General features: G+C 38.6%; 1 protein-coding gene across 2 annotated transcripts in view; it reads left to right on the forward strand.

Annotated features, from left to right (window-relative positions):
• HOMER1 (homer scaffold protein 1) overlaps positions 1 to 19,744 on the forward strand; it is a 175,166-nt gene that overhangs the window by 143,597 nt on the left and 11,825 nt on the right. For both annotated transcript variants that reach the window (XM_043969733.1, XM_043969742.1), the window contains 3 exons: positions 2,674 to 2,830; positions 9,544 to 9,654; positions 10,337 to 10,417. In XM_043969733.1, the coding sequence (XP_043825668.1) occupies positions 2,674 to 2,830; positions 9,544 to 9,654; positions 10,337 to 10,417 (349 nt within the window). The remainder of the gene's footprint in view (positions 1 to 2,673; positions 2,831 to 9,543; positions 9,655 to 10,336; positions 10,418 to 19,744) is intronic.

Below are 19,744 nucleotides of genomic sequence, written 5' to 3' on the forward strand. Positions count from 1 at the left end.
TAGCTGTGTGACCTTGGGCAAGTCACTTAAGCCCCATTGCCCCGCAAAAAAAAAAAAAAAGCAAGAAATCTAGTGTCATTTATCTTAATAAAAATTTGTCAGAGTAATTGCCTTGTAGTCTTCTTGATCATTCTGAAATGGTGAACTCTGCTCATTATTTTTTGGGGGGGGGCAGGGCAATGAGGGTTAAGTGACTTGCCCAGGATCACATACCAAGTAAGTGTCAAGTGTCTGAGGCTGGATTTGAACTCAGGTCCTCTTGAATCCAGGGCCGGTGCTTTATCCACTGAGCCACCTAGCTGCCCCCTTTGCTCACTATTAAAAGAAGTTCAGGTAGCAAGGATGCAGGGAAATGGAGAAGGTTGATCAGGGGTTAGGAGGATAGGGATGGTGGTAAGCCTTCCACCACTCTTTGAAATCATAACATATAGGCTGCAATCTATTCCTTCAACACAGAAACTCAGCCCATATATCCTGATATATTTCCTTTTTTAAGATTAACTATTGACTATCTTGTAACCTTTTTCTATTTGGATGTTAACCAATTTATTCTGATAACCATTTGTTGAGGATAAGGGAAGATTTATGTTGAATGAATAATATGAGAAGATGCCAGATTTATTTATGTGTCTATACTTTGTACCTGCTGGAGAAGATTAGACCGATTTTTAGAAAATGAAGGGTTGATAAATCTTCTTTTTTAAGTTGGTATAGAGACTAGACCAATGATTTCATTGGAATAGGGAGCTACCAGATGAGAAAATTCCATCTACTAAAACATGCTGGCACCTTCTCTATAAAATATAGTCTCAGTTGCCGAGGGAACTGAAAAGTTAAGTGATTTGCCCATGATCACACAGCCAGAATGTGCCAGAGATAGGACTTGAACCTATATCATGTAGGCCCCAAGACCTGTTCTCTATTTGTTACACTATGTTGCCTCTCTCTTTGTTAGGTTGTTAAAGCAAAATAATGATGAATTAAACCTTTGAATTAAAATTCATTTTCATTTTTACTTTTTTAATCATTGAAAAACTGGGATATTCTGAAACCCTACATGTAAATCATATGTTATTGGATTAATTGAAAATATGACTCACCCAGACTCCCACATATTTTATTTAACTTGACTCTCATCTTTTAGTAGAATGTAAGTTCCTTGAGAGCAGGGAATGCTTCCCTTTTCTATTTGTACCTCAAACACCGAACACAATGTGGGGCAGAAAAGTAGCACTTAATGAATGTTTGTCGATTGATTTTTATTGAATTAATTTTTAGTCTTAGGTCTTTTGGGGACCCTGCAGTTGGAATTCTGAAGAGTATATTTTCGATCAGCTATGCTCTCAAGTAAAAAATAGTCCTTAAGTATCAAGATTTGGAGAACTTTTATAATTTTTTCCCCTTTGTTATCTTAATGGATTAACTGAGAAGAGCTGGTTATGGATAGCAGTAAGAATAAGAGAAGAGTAAAAGATAATTTTTCTATCTTTTGAGTCTTGATACTGCCTGAGAAATATTTCCTCAAGAGGAAAATAAAAAGGGCTCTGTCCTCAAAGATGGAAAATCGGGTATTAAAATCATAGCTCTATATATCTTCGATCCATTCCTGAGGTTTCTTTCATTTTAAAAATTGTACTGAGTCAGTTTTAAAAATACGGATAACAGGAGTTAAGGACTCCTTTCTGCAAAAGGGAGAGCTCTCAGGACACCTGTCCTGGGATGTAAATGACTTATCAAAATTAAGGAAGATGATTCAAGTGAAAGTCTTGAAGCATCACTAATTAAGTAGGAAAAGGTTAGCAGAAATCCAGCAATTGAAACAGGCTTCTCAGTGATAAGGAAGAAAAATAAACTCATTTACCTTAATGAACTAATTCTTTCTTTATGGTGAAATTAAGAAGCAAATTCTCAGGAGGAAGCCCTTCCCAACTAATGGAATTGTCTTTGTTATAGAGAATGTTCTTTATTGCCACCCTTGAAGGAATATTACTTGACCAGTGTGACATTAAATTCTGGGAAGGAAAACAAAACCTGAGATTATCTCTGAAATCTACATCTTTAAAATCAGAACCAGCCTCTACTTCCACAATGACACACAGTCAGAAACCAATCTTTTGAGGCAAAATTTGGTATTTAAATTTTTTAATGGAACAAAGCATCAAAAGAGTAAATGGCATATGTACAAACCACACTGACTTTGTATCTGGATACCTAAACATGCATTTTAAAATATATTGTCATTCTGATTGAGTAATCTCAGGCTTGGGTATCTTTTAAGGATTACAATCCACTGCTCAGTTCTGTTCTTAAGTGAATTTCAGGATATAATATTTACTCCCTGAAGGTAATCACATAAACACTCCTGTGGGTCTCAGTAGCTGCAGAAATGAAGTGGGAGCCACTCAACTAAACAACAAAATAGTCCCTAGAGTTGACTACTTTGGGAATTTGAACTGGAAGTTATTTAATTGTTCATTAACCCAGTAGTTTTTCTTCCCTGGAGACATTTCAGTGGAATGATTTTTTTTTAAATGCTCCTGGAATTATTTGTATTTGAATTGCTCATTAAATTCAATCATTGTGGTCCTGAATTCTATTCCCCTCCCCTTGAAGCATCACGGTAACCTGTCATATTGTAATACTTGGTATTCTCTCTAAATTTTTTTTTTTTAGCTCAGCCATCAGCAAACACTGGGAAGCTGAACTGGCCACACTCAAAGGTAACAATGCCAAGCTCACAGCGGCACTGTTGGAGTCCACTGCCAATGTCAAACAATGGAAACAGCAACTTGCTGCCTATCAGGAGGAAGCCGAGCGCCTACACAAACGGGTACGGTCAGCTCTGATAGACGTAAGAATGTAGAACAGTAAGTCGCCTTGGTCACAGGAAAGTTGAACATGGATACTGTACAGCTAGGCCTCCAGGGAATATTTGACAAGTGTCAAAACATATAGCTTGGATTATGCGTCTTAAATTGTTTGAAGAAAATTGTTCCCATCCGTTGGTTGTGTTATCTTGGGTATAAATGGGACAAGTTTATGATAAAGGTAAGTTAAACATGTTGACAAAAGTTGAAAATGCCCCAGTTCTTTGAGATCATTCTGTACCAAAGTGTCCAGAGTAAAACTATAAACTAGATGTGGAAATCTATCCACTTACTCCATGTTTAAGTCCCTGCTGACATCAACTACAAAAATAAAATTGGCCTAGTGAAGGTGGTGGGGGAAGGAAATGGCATTCTGGCCTTTCAGAAAAGTGTGGCAAAGAGGCAGAACCCTGTACAAATTAAGGAGGGTGACAGTCTAAGCACTGAAGTAATGTGTGAGAGGTTCCATAGAGAAATGGGATGTCAAAAGAAAGAAGAGAAAGAAATAGAAAAAAAAGAACAAGAGAGGGGGAAAAAAAGAACCAAGAGGGAAAGATATAGAAAGAGAAAATGAGAGGAAGAGGGGAAAGAAAGCCTTAATAATTATGGTGTTTACTCTTGGTACAAGAAATATACTTAATTTCCCAGTAGAATTTAAGCTTCTTAAACAAACAATGATTTTGTTTTTGTATCCACAGCTAACACGGTGCCTATCGCACAGTAGCTGGTTAATAAATGCTTATTGATTAATTGAATTCACTCAATAGATTAATCAACTAATGTATTATAGTGTTTTCTTAGAGGTAGGGCCTGCTATCAGAGAATTGTAAGATAGAATCTTTACCATCAAGGAATTCATAAATATAGTTGGGAAAGCAAGACAAATATGCATGATTTCCATAGCAAGAAAACATGATAATATATGATTGCCACTAGTTATGAACTATTATAATAAAGATGAAAATCATGGGGGAAGGCAAACAGCTATGTGTGGAAGACTGACCCCCATTATTAGTATTGATTAGCCCTCAGTGTATGAAAGAGCACCAGAGAAGTTTTTGACAGTAGTGATTTGACCTTAGATCTGGTCCCTTGGTTTGTTTGTGACAGTGTGGAACAATTATTGAGAGAGTAATCTAGAAGGAGACATAAGAGAAAGGGCAGCTGGACAGTGGCTTAGTTGAGTGTTCAGAGTTGGTATTGAATATTGTGGACAAAATGTACAAGAAGGAAGGGCTCCTGAATGCAGATCCTCAGAGGGAATGAATGTTATATTCAGAATGACTGAGAGAGCAACATCTGTGGACTCTCAGAGCCAGGTCCTCACTGAGTAATATAGAGAGGTAGAGGGGGAATTATAGAGCTGGACACAGGCAGGTAGGCTCTTTGGGACCCCATTTGGAGTTTTCTTGGTAAAGATACAGGAGTGGTTTGCCATTTCCTTCCCCAACTTATTTGACAGATGAGGAAACTGAGGAAGACAGGGTTAAATGGCTTGCCCAGGGTCATACAGACAGTAAATGACAAGCATATTCATATACATGGTAAAACATGAGAGAAAAAGATTATAAATGAAATTATAAATCTCTGTTTGCCTAAGTACATGACAAAGTCACATAACTTCCAAAGCTATCCTCTTTGTCTTCTTTCTGGCTTTCCTTCTGTTCTCTTCTGTGCATTAAGTAAAATACTCCAATGACCTTCCTTTCTTTTCTTTTTTCTTTGTTTTGACAAATTTATCTCAGCCTCCATCTCTCTATCACCTCCCCATGCCAGTTGAAGAAAACAAACAAACAAACAAAAAGAAAACCCTTCTAACAAAAATAGTCAAGCAAAACAAACTCCTCCATTGACACTGTCCAAAATTCCACAATTAAATGTATTAACTGCCTTTCAGAAGGTGGGTCAGCCCTGTGGCATCTACCCTGCACTTATATCTTCATTTTTGGAGTTCTGATGAACAAGCCTTGGCAAGTGTAAATATCTGATGAGCATAGTTCTGAGCCCTAGTAATGTACTCTAGGAAAAAGAGATCACTCAGGGAAAAAATAAGAGACACAAACCTGGATGTGAGGATATTTAATGGCAAGTGGGAAATGCTTGTGCATGTATGGTATGTGTCAGTCCATGCCATGTTAGTACTATAGGAATTCAAGGAAAGGCATATGAAAAGGGTGTGAAAAGTCATGGGAGGGATGAGGCAGCTAAGTGACCCAGTGGATAGAATACCAGCCCTGGAGTCGGGAGGACCTGAGTTCAAATTCAGCTTGAGACACTTAACTAGCTGTGTGGCCCTGGGCAAGTCACTTAACCAGCATTGCCTCCCAGAGAGAGAGAGGGAGGGAAGGAGGGAGGAATAAAGGTCAGAAAAGTGAGCGTTCCAAAAAGGGAGGAAAACATGATTAAAGGAAGCTGAGGTATCATGCATGATGTGTTCGCATAGTAGAAAACTACTGAGAACAAAATGTTTGTGTTGGATAAGAGTCAGGAATCATTGAGAAAGATCAAGACTTTAAAGGTCATCCAGTGTAACCTTTCTAATACAGGAATCCTTGTTACAATGTCCCTACCATAGAGTTATTGAAAAGTATATAGTGATGGGAAACTCATAGCTTTATGAGGCATCCTGCTCCATCATTGGACAGCCTTTATCTATACAAAATTTTATTTATATAGATGTGTGTGTGTGTGTGTGTGTGTGTGTGTGTGTGTGTATGCATGGTTCCTGAAAATAGAGCTAAGACTAATGAGTAGAAGTTATTAGGAAGACAGATATATAGATATAGATATGTGTGTGTATATATATATATATATATATCCCTTTTTTCTATGATAGCCCTTCAGATATTTGGAAACAATGATCATTCCTCCTAAGTCACTCAGTCATTGACATGGTTTCCAAGCCAGTCTCAGTCAGCCTCCTCTGTACCCTCTTCAGTGTCCTTCTTGAATTGTGTCAGCTAAAACCTAAAACAACATTCTAAATATGTTCTGACTAGTCCTGAGTAGAGGGGGCGCAGTACTTTTGTTAGTACAGCCAAAGGTGACATAAAATTACTTTAGCATTCATATTCAATTAAATCTCCTAAAGTATTTCACCATGAAATTCTTTCAAGTCAGGGCCTCCCTATCCTATGTAATTGATTTTTTTAACCTAAATGCAAGCTTTCACATTGATCCTTGTTAGCATTCTTTTGTGGTTTTGAACCACTATTTCACTCTATCAATGTGACTTTTTAATTCCCATTCTCTCATACAGGATTTAAAACTCTTTCCTTATATAGCTCATCCCACCCTAGCTTTGTCATCTATAAATGAGATAAGTATGGCTTCATCTAACTTGAAAACAATTTGGTTGTTAATTTATCAGTTTTTGTTTAGGTTTTGGAAAAAAAAACGATTATTTCTCATCATAAACTTAAACATCAGCAAACATGAATACTTCAATATACAGAAATAATTAGATTGGTTCTGTAGGTTTTTTAATTGATCCTACTTACAGTTAATTTATTTTTGTCCCATAACTGCCAAAGTCATGATTCTTCATTTCTGAATTTAGTTCAGAAATTAAGCTGGCTTGTAATAGGTTAAGTTTAGAAATCCAATTCTCTTGTTAACCACTATTCTGTTCTTGCCTCAAATCTGTTATCTTTCAGGGATATAGGTGGACACCAAGAGTCTGGTTCAGTATCTTTACACCACCAACCTATCCTTCAAGAATGTCTGGTTTATCATCCAAAGAAGTCTGGTCTATCTCTAACCTTGCAGGTGGACACACTGAACATTTTCTTAGTCACAGGGGGAAAGAAGGGGGTTGTTGTTAGCTCCTCATTCCCAATTTCTAACCAGTCGTGTTGTCCTCACCCCCATGATGCTACCAGCCCTATAACCAGTTGCCTTATTTTCTCCACCTACGCAGTTCTGTTCTTTTTCCTATGCTTATAAAAAAGAGCTATACCTCCTCCTCTGGAGTAATTTTTTGCTTCTGAGTTCTTTCCTTCTGTCTCTGATGTCTTTGGGGGAATATGCCTGCGAGGGGTATCACTGGGTCTAAGGATATAGATGCACAGTTTAGTGACTTTGGGGGTACAGTTCCAAAATGTTTTCTAGAATGATTGGACTCATTTCTAGCTCTACTAACAGTACACTAATGTGCCTATCTTTCCAGAGCCTCTCCAACAATTACCATTTCCTTCTCTCGTCATCTTTGATAGTCTGATAGATATAAATGAGAACTTTGGTTAGTTTTTTAGCCAGCTAGGAAGTCACTTGAATGTATTGTTATTCAGCCCATATTTCCTCATTTCATTTGCAAGGATTCCATAATAAACTTTTCATATATCTTTTAAAATCTGAGCTGTAGTGTGCCTGTGGCACTCCTTGGTCTACCTGTCAAAAAAAAGGAAATGAAATTAATTTGGTATGGCTTGTTCTTTGTGAATGAATGCTAATTTTTAGTATGTACCACTTTCCTTTCTAAGAGCCCATAAACTATTTGTTCATCTGTTCTAGAGTTTTTCTGTCAATTAATATTAGATTACAAATCTATAAATTCTTAAATCTCTCCTTTTCAAAAAGTAGGATATTAATCTATCGCCACTATTTTGACATTATAACCATCTTCCATGATTTCTCAAAAATGTCCAATGATCTTGATTCTTCAGTCATATCTGTGAGTTTTGGATTTTTTTTCTTAAGCAACCTGGACTATAATTCCCCTAGCCCTTAATACTTGAACTCATTTAAGTGACTGGATATTCCTTCTATATTTTTCTTATCTTGAGATTCATTTCCTTCTTCATCATATTTGCTCTTCCCTTTCTAGTTCAAAGTCTGTTTTTCTTAGTTGAGAAAACAAAAGCAAAATAGGAGTTGAGTAGTTTTTTGTTCTCTTTATTCTCTCTTACTAGTTTACCATCTCCTTGAAATGGTTCTCTTCTCTTCTTTATCTTTTTACTCCAAACATAGCCTTAAAATTTTTAATTAAAGCTCTTTTTTTACCATTTAAGAAATAAAACAAAACAACAAAAAAACCCACAAGTATTTATTAAACATCTACTATGTTAAAGCAAGGGCTGCTGAGGGTTGCAATGGATAGTGTGCCAGGCCCAGAGTAAGGAAGACTCATCTATCTTCCTGAGTTTAAATCTGGCTTCAGACATTTATTAGCTGTGTGACCCTTTGTAAGTCACTTAACCCTGTTTTGCCTCAGTTTCCTTATCTATAAAATGAGCTAGAGAAAGAAATGGCAAACCATTCCAGTATCTTTGCCAAGAAAATCCCAAATGGGGTCACAAAGAGTCAAACATGAGTGAAACAACTGAATAACAACAAGGCTTTGAGCAGATTTCTTTTATTCATTTTAGTCATAACTGTGTTTTATATTCAAAAGAGATTTATTGAAAACTGGCCCTATGTACTGTGATGAGGGGTGGATGTATTTTAGTGTTGTGCATATTATATGTTATCTGTGTGTATTTATATTAAATTTGTTTTGTTTACTTTTTTTTTTGATTGTAAGATGCTCAAGGGTAGTCAGTGACCTTTGTTCTTTCTTATGTATTCTCCATGTGATGAGTAAGTGAGCACCTCTTTAACTAACTGGTGCATTTCAAGATAAAAATGACTGCATATATGAAAGTAACTGTAATTTAGTATGATGGCAGTTATATTTTAAATTCATCATTTTTCTGGATCACCTTAAATTTTGAAAATAGCTTAGAAAAAGACCACTGTTTGGAGAAGCCAGACTTCTTAGCTTCAGAATTGAGAAATCAGAAGTTTGGGGTGAGGGGTGCAGATGGCCACATCTGATTTTAAAATCTGTTTTCATAAGAAAAGTTTAAAAGAGACTTTCAATATGGGATTCTCCACCTGCCTCTCTGTGTACTTACTGATTTCCTAAACTTTATCAAGTCCATGCAAAAGAGTGATGAGTGCCTTTATTGTTTTCCTATTCCTAACCCTAAAACCACACAATATCTCGGTCTGTCAGTCAGTCATTTAATCATTGGGTATTTTTTAAACCCCTCGTATGCACCAGGCTCTAGAGGTACATGAATGAAGCTGCCCCTCTCCTTTAGAAGCTTACATTCTATGAGAGAAGACAACATAAATCGATAAAAGTATCTGCAAAATAAGTGTGTCCAGCTCTGTGACTCTGGGCAAGCACTATAACCTCTGTCAACCTCAGTTTCTCCAACAAAATGGGAATAATAATAACATCAGCTTTACAGGGTTGTTGTGAAGATCAAATGAGATGTTTGTAAATGTAAACCTTAAAGCACTATGTAAATGCTTGTTCTGAAGCTATTAAAGCCCAAAAACTGTACCAGAGGGGCAGCTAGGTGGTAGATTCAGGAGTACCTGAGTTCAAATCCAGCCTCAGACACTTAACACTTACTAGCTGTGTGACCCTGGGCAAATCACTTAACCCCAACTGCCCTGCAAAAAAAAACAAAACAAAACTGTACCAGAGACTTTTGTATGCAAAATAAAAACAAGATAATTACGGTTGGGAGATACTAGTACCTCTTTCCTTCTGTAGATCAGACATTATATTTTTTTAATCCTCTTTTATGGACTAATCCAAAATGTGTAATCCATTTGGCATATCATTGTCAAGGAAACTTTCATTATTACCATTTGATTTGATGGGGGCTCTTTCCCTTTTTAGGTGACTGAGCTGGAGTGTGTGAGCAGCCAAGCAAATGCGGTCCATACACACAAGGCTGAGTTAAATCAAACAATACAGGAACTAGAAGAAACGCTGAAGAAGAAGGAGGAGGTATTTGCTAATGTTCACTCACCGACATAATTTCATTAAGCTATGTGTAGAATGTAGACAGGTTATTTAGTGTACCTCCCTGTGAAATGTAATTAAGGTTTCTTACTTTAGCATGAGGTTTTTGTAAAGTAGCCCTTTCACTTAAATAGCCAAACTCGCTGTCATATTCTCTGATCTTATGTCTGTCACTCTGCACATACAATATAACATATTCTATCATTAGGCCGTCATCATTCTAAAACTCTATCCATTGCCTCTGCTGTGGGAGTGTCCATAAAAGTGAAGGAAATCGTTAGAGAATAAATGCGGTCAAGAGTAAAGCATCCTCAGAGGGTGTTTATCATTGCCAGCCACAAGGTCCCATCATCCCTGAAGAAAGAGGCATCCTCAGAAGGCTGGAAGCACCCCCCTGGAGGTCAGCAAGAACAGCATCTTGGCTCTGGGCACGGCTGAACCGAAGCCATCCAAGGCCGATGACAGCCTCCCTTGTTGGGATTAAAGATCACACCATATTAGAAATATATGTGTAAGGAGAGACTCTCCCTAAATGTCAGCATCAGCGCATGGTTGAGATTCTGTTTTCTTAGGCCTGGGGTGGTATTTTCAGGATACGATAAGGTCAGTCCTTTCCTTGCTATGGGTTAAACATGGTTAGAGACACTTGATATTCTGCCTTTTCTAGGAAATAGAAAAATTGAAACAAGAAATTGATAATGCCAGAGAGCTACAGGAACAGAGGGATTCATTGACTCAGAAACTACAGGTGAGATGTTATACAAATTGTATTCTTTTCTCTTTATTATAATGTCATGTATTAAATGTGATTTGTTTTCTAGAACTTTTCCAGGTTTCCCCATCATTTACTTTTTCCTAGTCCTATAGATGGCACAGTGGATACCAGGCCTGGAGTCTGAAGACCTGAGTTCAGATTTGGCCTCAGACACTTACTGTGTGACCCTGGGCAAGTCACTTACCCCTATTTGCCTCAGTTTTCTTGTCCATAAAATCAGCTCCAGAGGGGCAGCTAGGTGGCACAGTGGATAGAGCACTGGCCCTGGAGTCAGGAGGACCTGAGTTCAAATCTGGCCTCAGACATTTAACACTTGCTGGCTGTGTGACCCTGGGCAAGTCACTTAACCCCAATTACCTCACTAAAAACAAACAAACAAAAAAAAAAAAACAAAAAAAAAAAATCAGCTCCAGAAGGAAATGGCAAACCACTCCAATATCTTTGCCAAGAAAATGCTAAATGGGGCTACAAAGAGTCAGACATAACTGAAACAACTAAACAACAAATTCTGTAGGCTTCATGCTTTATCTTTGTTTTGAGGAATTTGGGTTTGGTTTTGGGTTTTTTTAAAGAATTTACACAGTGACCTCATTCAGATAGTTTGTATCATTCATAATCAGCTTTAAATAGAACACATATATCTATTTACTGTCTAAACATGTTTCCAGATGCTGATTATTTTCAGTAAACTCTTTTAATGTTGTTTTGTGATAAGTAAGGACATCATTTGAATTTATATTCTTCACTTCTAACATAAAAATGTTATGCAACCAAAAAGCCACAAGTGTATGTGAATTTATATTTTTCATATGTAAACTAAAAAAAAAAATTGAAGGCCCTGACTTCACAAAAAATTGCTTAAACGAATTTCACTTAGTGTGGAAACTGCCCATTTGTGGCCTCAATTGGGAGTTTTATTTACACTAAATCATGCCGTTTATAACAAGGGGAGGTAGTGTGGTTCCAAGTTCTGGACCTAGAGAACTTGGATTTGAGATCCAGCCCTGGCAGTAATGAGCTGCGTGACCTTGGGGTAAGTCAACCCTCTGTGTCTTGGTGTCCTCATTTGTCCAACAGGGGTGATCATGTGTGCATTGCATAGAGTCTGTGTGGGGATGACCATATAGACTTAATGTGAGGATGAAATGAGATCAGATATGTAAAAAGTCTTCTATATAATCAGATGTCTTTGTATAGAAATATTCTCTCTCCTGCTTTTAATTTGAATACATGTATTATCAATTAGTATTAATGGGGAGATGAGCTTCCTAATTTTTCGTATTCATTGCCTATGCCCAGACCCTACTTTTGGACACCACATACTTTTTAGTTGGTGTATAATTTTCATTTCTTCCCAGGCAGCTGCAATCATTTCCATACTCCTCACATTCTCTTCTTCCATCCAGAGTCCTGAATTGATCATTGCCAACTGCCTAAGAACTGTGGATTAGTTGCGTGCTGGTGTTTGGATCAGGGAACAAAAGAAAGTTTGGGCAGGGGGCTAAGATTTGAAGAATTTGGAGAGACCCAGGGTTTGAGGCAATTGTTAACAGGTGAGGGAGGGCCTAGGACTTAGGAGAACCTTGAGAAGATGCCCTAGTGGTAGGGCTACTCCACAGATGAGGTAGGTGGTTAGAAAGAATAATATGACATGAGTTACTGCTCCCTTTCTTCTCCCCCTCTATATTTTTACTGCCTTCCTACTACATTGAATTGGCTTCCGTATATGTCTTCATGTCTTTTCCTTTTCTGAGCTGGAACAGAGACAGACAGATAGCACAAGAGAGAGCTGTATTAGAGACAGAAGCAGAGAGAAGGGGGGTGAGGTAGGGAGAGAGGAGGGAAAGAGAAAGGAGAGGGAGAAATAGAGGAAGGAAGGGTAGGAGAGATAGAAGAGGCAAGAGAGACAGAGAGAGGACAGAGCAGAGAGGGGAAAAGGGGAAGAAGGGAAAGAGAAGAGAGAAGGTACAGGGAGGGAGGGAAAGGGGAGACAGAGGAGAGGGAGGAAGAAAGGAGAGCAAAATAGAGAAAAGGAGGGGGAAAGAAAGAGAAGAAACAGAGAGGGAAGGAGAGAGAGAGGTGAGAAAGAAAGAGCAGAGAGAGGAAGGGAGGGAAGGAAGGAGAGAGGGAGAGACAGAAGGAAGGGGAGAGACCAAGAGAGAAACATCAATTAAGCACTTACTATGTGGGGATACAAATAAAAGCAAGCAAGAAAACTTCCCTCAAGGAGCTTACATTCTAATGAGAGAAAACAGTACATAAAAGGGTTCTGGAAAGTTGTGGGGAGGAGGGAAGAAAATAATACCCACAGGGCAGCTCGGTGGCACAGTAGATAAAGCACTGGCCCTGGATTCAGGAGGACCTGAGTTCAAATCTGGCCTCAGACACTTGACACTTACTAGCTGTGTGACCCTGGGCAAGTCACTTAACCCCCATTGTCTCTCTCTCTCTCTCTCTCTCACACACACACACACACACACACACACACACACACACACACACACACACACACACGCACGCACGCACGCACGCACAAGAATACCCAAGCACGGGAACGTGTTGAGGAGATTACAGAAAATGTGATTGCTGTGGGGGCCTGGTTCCCAGCTAGAGAAGGTGCAGAGACTCACCCCATCAGTCACAGAAGTCAGTGGGGGGGGGGATCATTAGAGAGTGGGGCCAAGCAAGGAGACCATAGGAAGTGGCAATGAAATGTAATGACAAATATTTAATTGTTTTAAACTCCTGCTGGTTCTTCAATCTACACGATCCCTAAAGAACTTACCACAAACCATGGACCAGGAAGGGAGCAGGAGAATTTATACAGTCTATGACCATAAATCAGGCAGCACCACACTTGTGCTGTCCATTTGTGGTGAGAATCCTGTGTTAGTTAACTTGGAGGATGGCACAGCCATTCATACTGTCTCAGCTCTGAAGGGAAAATATGGTAGGTTTTTTTAAATAGATTTTCATTAAAAACATCAATCACTTTTCAATAAAAAAACCCTCATAAATAAATAACATTACTATAAAAAGTTACGCAACACCACCTAATACAGCAATTCTACTGACAGCTCATATAATTTTCTACTTATATTTAAATATAGTGGGGTTTTGCCTTTTGAAGTCATCTCATGTCATCTCTAACATATTTGATCACTGGTTTTGCAGTCATTGAATTTAAGACTTAGTAACTGAAATTATGATTACAGATTCAGACATTTTTTTCACTCTCTGTGCAAGCTAACTTCAGTGTATATTTATCTGGACCTCTTTGTAGTGGGAGAGACAAGTTTCAGAAGCCACAAGGAGGAGTTCTAAGATAGCAGACCTTATGAAGAAACTGATTTACTGTACAAATTTTCAGTCTAATTTGAGTGAGCTGATCAGCTTTTCCATGGCCTCATCACAATAGCATCACCTTACTAACTAAAATTTCCACTGTGGCACCCACTGTAGTTAGTACTTATGCTCTAAAATAAAGGTAATTGATTTACTGGGATGACAAAGTTTTTTCCATTAATGCTGTTGGTATCACAATATAGAACTGATTATCTTCTCAACATCACTCCTATGTTTAACTTCCCTATTTCTTTCTTTCTTTCTTCCTTCCTTCCTTTCTTTCTCTTTCTTTCTTTCTTTCTTTCTTTCTTTCTTTCTTTCTTTCTTTCTTTCTTTCTTTCTTTCTTTCTTTCTTTCTTTCTTTCTTTCTTTCTTCCTTTCTTTCTTTCTTTCTTTCTTTCTTTTTTGATGGGGCAATGAGGGTTAAGTGACTTGCCCAGGATCACATAGCTAGTAAGTGTCAAGTGTCTGAGGCCAGATTTGAACTCAGGTCTTCCTGAATCCAGGGCCAGCACTTTATCTACTGCGCCACCTAGCTGCCCCTTCCCTATTTCTTTTTTTCTTTCTTTCTTTCTTTTTTTTTTTTTAGGCAATGGGGGTTAAGTGACTTGCCCAGGGTCACACAGCTAGTAAGTGTCAAGTGTCTGAGGCCGGATTTGAACTCAGGTACTCCTGAATCCAGGGCCGGTGCTTTAACCACTGTGCCATCTAGCTGCCCCTTTCCCTATTTCTTTTGATGTTGATGCTTTATCTTCCTTCAATTGTCCAGGTACACAATCCTGGAATCATCCTCAGCTCTTCCCCCTTTCTAATCCCGCACATCCAACTAGTTGCCAAGCCTTATAGATTCTCCCCCCAAAAAAACATCTCTGACATCTCTCTACCGTCTAGTCTAGCCCTTGCCACCTTTCCCCTGGCCTCCATTTAAAAAAAAAATTAAAAGTTTTTATCAAGATCTTCTGTTTTTTATATCATCATACTTATCCTTGGCATCCTTCCCCCCCCCCTAAAAAGCCATCCCATATACCAAATTGTATTTTTTAAGAGGAAAAATTCAGCACAACTGATACATCCAAAAAGTCTGAAAATACACGCAGTGTATAACACCTGTGGACCGCCTTCCTCCACAAAGGGGTGGAGTTGAATTGTCTTCTCCTATATCTTCATTTGAGTCATGCTTGATCTCTGCAATTTTGTGACATTCACTTGATTTTTTGGTGCATGGTTGTTCTTTCTGTTTACATTGTAGTTATCATGCATATTGTCTTCGGGACTGCTTATTTCACACTGCATCAATTCATGGAAATTTCCTTGTGCTTCTCTGTACTGATCACATCCCCTCATTCTTTCAGCACAGTAATGTTCCACTACATTTATATATCACAATTTGTTTAATCATTCTCCAGGTGATGGGCTTCTACTTGACTTCCTATTCTTCACTATCACAAAAAAGGGTTACTTATATATGAGGACTTTCTTTTTCTTATCATTAGCTTCCTTGGGATAGAAGCCCAGTAATAGAGTCTTTGAGAAGGGGTACTCAGGTGCCCTTCAGTGTCATCATCCTACATGATGATGATGGCAACGACAACAGCTAGCATTCATATAACACTTTAAACCTTGCAACACAGTTTACATTTGAGCCTCACAATAACCCTTGCAGTCAACAAGCATTTATTAAGCTTCTGCTACATGCCAGATACTGTGTTAAAGTACATCTTACAGGTATGTAAAATAGTCTGTGAAAGAAAGTCATGACTTGTCCAGGGTCCCTTGGGCAGTAAGTATCCAAGGCAGGATTCAAAATCAGGACTTGCAGACTCCAAGCACTGTCTCCTGCACCCCTTAGCTGCTTTACAAAGACTAGACAAGAGAGAGATGGGGAGGAGAGAGGGATAGGGTCCAAGCTATGGCAAAAAGAAAGCTAGTAGGATAAGAACCAGGAAGAACAAGAGAAAAGAGTAAGAAAAGAGAAGAACATGAAGGGAAAAAAACCAAACCAGCAAAAAGATGCATCAGGTGGGAAATGGGCAAGCCAAATGAAGCAGTTGGCCTCCAGTACCAGCCCTTGGCTATCAGCTGCTTGAATGCCTTGGAAGCATTTTCTTTCTGTCTATAATAGATCTCTGGATTTTTAAAAAAAGGAAACTGCAGGGGCAGCTAGGTGGTGCAGTGGATAAAGCACCAGCCCTGGATTCAAGAGGACCTGAGTTCAAATCCAGCCTCAGACAATTGGCATTTATTAACTGTGTGACCATGGACAAGTCACTTAACCCTCATTGCCCTGCAAAAAATAAAATAAAATAAAAATAAAAGGAAACTGCTTAGGGTTGACGTTGCTTCCTGACACAGCTGCCAAACATGACCTTGGAGGCTTTACCCTCCTGCTCCTCTCCTTGAAAGATTTCAAGGTTTTGCCTGGATCGGCAAGAACAAGAGGGCTTTTCAGTTTCCCAGGAAGTCTTCAGACAACACACTGGAGGGTGTCCTTCCTTGTTCACAAATAAAATTATACAAAGTCTATTTTTTTCTTTTTGGAACCTTCTTCATTCTGATTGCTTGTGCAGACAGGCAAACCAGCATGATTTTTGGTCAGGAGTGGAAATTTGTCATTTGATCACAGAACTTCTGTCTTACCCCTAGTTCAGAAACATGATGAGTTTGGCTTGTGAGCTTGTCAATATTGTACTGGTTTCAAGTTCTGTTCTCCTTTTACTATCGTCTTACAGGCTATTCTAGTGAAAGAGATTAAAAAGCCATCTGGTAAACTCCTAACTATGAATACTTGAAGAACAAATGGAGATTCATTGGATTCATTTGTATTTCATTCCAGCTGCTTCATCTTTTTCCAGTCCTTTAGCCACTGATCACAGACATTCCTTGAAATTGTTTTCATTGATATTTCAAAGGCCTAGCACTCTCAAGAAGGCACTTTGAAATTGTAACTAACTCTTCAATATTTTCATAAGCCAGTATAAAAAGACGGCACACCAAAGGACACACAAACCAGCATGGACCTGATGCTTTATTTTGATAACAAATAAGACTATGGGAGAGCACAGTCCCAGTTTCAAGACTCATGAGCCCACATTTCTTTAAGTTCAAGTGATTTCATGCTTTCTTATTGGTGCATTTTTCTTCTAATCATTTTTTGTAGATGAAATTTCTAATTTCTTAGATCAAGTAGGTTTATTCAGATCAGGAGTTCTTAACTTCTTTTGTGCCACTGCCTTTGGGCAGTCTAGTGAATCCTATGACCCCCTTCTCAGAATAATGTTTATAAGTACATAAAATACATAAAATTACAAAGGAAACCAAAGGTTAGTGAAAATAAAGATGTGATTTTTTTCCCCCATTGAAATTCATGGATTCCTTCAAATCTATCCACTGATCACAGGTTAAGGAGCCCTGAGTTAGTCAGCTTTCTTATTCTCTGTGACATTTCTGTGTCTTCTTAATGGCTGGATTAAGTTGATGGATCTCTGTATGCTTTTATGTCCTTTTAAATTTACATGTGTGGGGGCAGCTAGGTGGCACAGCCCTGGATTCAGGAATACCTGAATTCAAATCCAGCCTCAGACACTTGACACTTACTAGCTGTGTGACCCTGGGCAATTCAGTTAACCCCCATTGCCCAGCAAAAAAAAAAAAAAAAAATTTACATGTATGTTTTGTTTTTTTTTAAGATAAGGAGGTAACTTGGTTCTCATCTAGTACAAAAATGAACTTGCCCACAAGGAATAATTGCCTCTTTTTTAACTGACAGTCCTTTAATTAGGATTGTGCTCTCCGTAAGTCCTATTTGTTATCAAAATAAAGCATCTGGTCCATACTGGGCTGTGTACCCTTTGGTATGCTGTCTTTTCATATTGGCCTATGGGGGACAAGGCGAGGGGAAGCATGTTAAAATACTTGAGTTAATTACAGTTTTGAAATACTTTCTTGACATTTCAAGTATTGATTCTGTCTTTGATTAAGGAGATGTTTTACCTCTTCTTGTAAGATTTTCCTTTTGATCAGAACCAAGTCCAGCTTTGCTGAACAGATGGGTCTTGCTGCAAGAATTTGAGTCTCTCATTTGTATTCTTTGCTTTATTTTTAATTAAGGATACTTTTCATAAATAATCATGGTGAGTTAGGCAGGACACGGGGCAAGACTATATGACAACTTTCTTGGACTACCATTGAGCCAGGCCCAGTGAAGAAGCTTCTTTTTGTTTCTAAACAGGCAAAAGTTTAGCGTGTGGGTGGACATGCTCACATGTAGCATATGTTGTTTAACAACTTTGCAAGAGCCTTCCCTGATTATGGAGAAACAAAATGAAAACTGTGGGATTCTTGATCAGAAAGAAGATGCTTAACTCTAAAAGAAAGTAATCATGATTCAGTTTAGTGGAGATCATCTCAGAGCCATCATTTAACTCCAGATTGCCCAAAAGATTACTTTGTCCAACACAATTGTTTTTTGGAGAGGAAGAGGGATGGATGGGAGGGAGGTTGGTCCTAATAGGTCCCTGAGTTTAAAAGAGTCAAGTCTGTACTGACAGTAGCTAGGTGGCCCAGTGGATAGAGCACTGAACTTGGAGTCAGGAGGCTGAGTTTAAATATCACCTCAGATACTTGTTGACTGTGACTCTGGGCAAATCATTTAACCTGTTTGCCTCAGTTTCCTTATCTGTAAAATGGGCATAGGGCAGCTAGGTGGCGCAGTGGATAGAGTGCTGGGCCTTGAATCAGGAAAATCTTTCTTCTTAAATTCAGATCTGGCATCAGATACTTACTAGCTGTGTGACCCTAGGCAAGTCACTTAACCGGGTTTGCCTCATTTTCCTCAGCTGTCAAAAGAGTTGGAGAAGGAAATGGCAAGCCATGCCAGTGTCAAATAGGATCACTAAGAGGCAGGCACTACTGAACAGAAATGGGGATAATTATAGCATCTACCTTCCACAGTTGTTGAAAGGTCAAATGAAATAATAAGTGCTTTGCAAACCTTAAATGGCTATATAAATGCTAGCTGCTGTTATCATCGTTGTCATCAATATGATAGTGATGCTTTTGTCGTTGCTTTTTTGTTATTCTAGTTTATTTTTTCTTGTGTTTTTTCTCTTTTGTTCTGATTAATGTGGAAATGTGTTTAACATGATAGTGATGTATAACCTATATCAAATTGCTTGCTGGCCTCAGGAAGGGGGAGGGAAAGGAGGGTGGGAGAAAAATTTGGAACTCAAAAATTACCTTTTCATGTGATTGGGAAAAATTAAAAATAACTTTTAATTAAAATTTTTTTTAAAAAATGATAGTGACGGGGCAGCTAGATGGTGCAGTGGATAGAGCACTGGCCCTGGAGTCAGGAGGACCTGAGTTCAAATCCGGCCTCAGACACTTAACACTTACTAGCTGTGTGACCCTGGGCAAGTCACTTAACCCCAATTGCCTCACCAAAAAAAAAAAAAAAAAGATAAGTGATGATGCTGATGCTGATGATTCTGGCCAAACAAAATGAGAAGTACAAACTAAATTTAGAAGTAACCCACCCCTGCCCCTACCCAGGCTAGAAGCATCAGCATTCATATCAATCCATTTGATATACAGGAATCCCTTCTTTTTAAAAGAAATCCTCTCAAAAACTAGGAGAGGAAGAAATCTCAACTACCACCACCCATTTCAGCCCAACTTATAACTCATCCTATAAGTGATGTCTTCCCTTTCCCTCTCTAAATAAAAGCAAAATGTTCCATATGACAACAGCATGGCTTAAAAAGAAATAAAACAAAATTCTACCTTTCTTATGAAACTTGATAGCAATAGTCTCACAGTGGTGGTGCCATACTTCTCCCGGTGTAGGGGGTAGAAAGTGTTTGGTGGAGGGGAACTGGTCAGTCCCTTTATAACTGGCTGCCACCCTTGTGTGGTTGGAGCCCTTTTAGCCCCAGCTCCTACTTTAGGGGGGAACTT

This window comes from Dromiciops gliroides, chromosome 1 (genome assembly GCF_019393635.1).
Source record: "Dromiciops gliroides isolate mDroGli1 chromosome 1, mDroGli1.pri, whole genome shotgun sequence".
NCBI classification, from domain to species: Eukaryota; Metazoa; Chordata; class Mammalia; order Microbiotheria; family Microbiotheriidae; genus Dromiciops; species Dromiciops gliroides.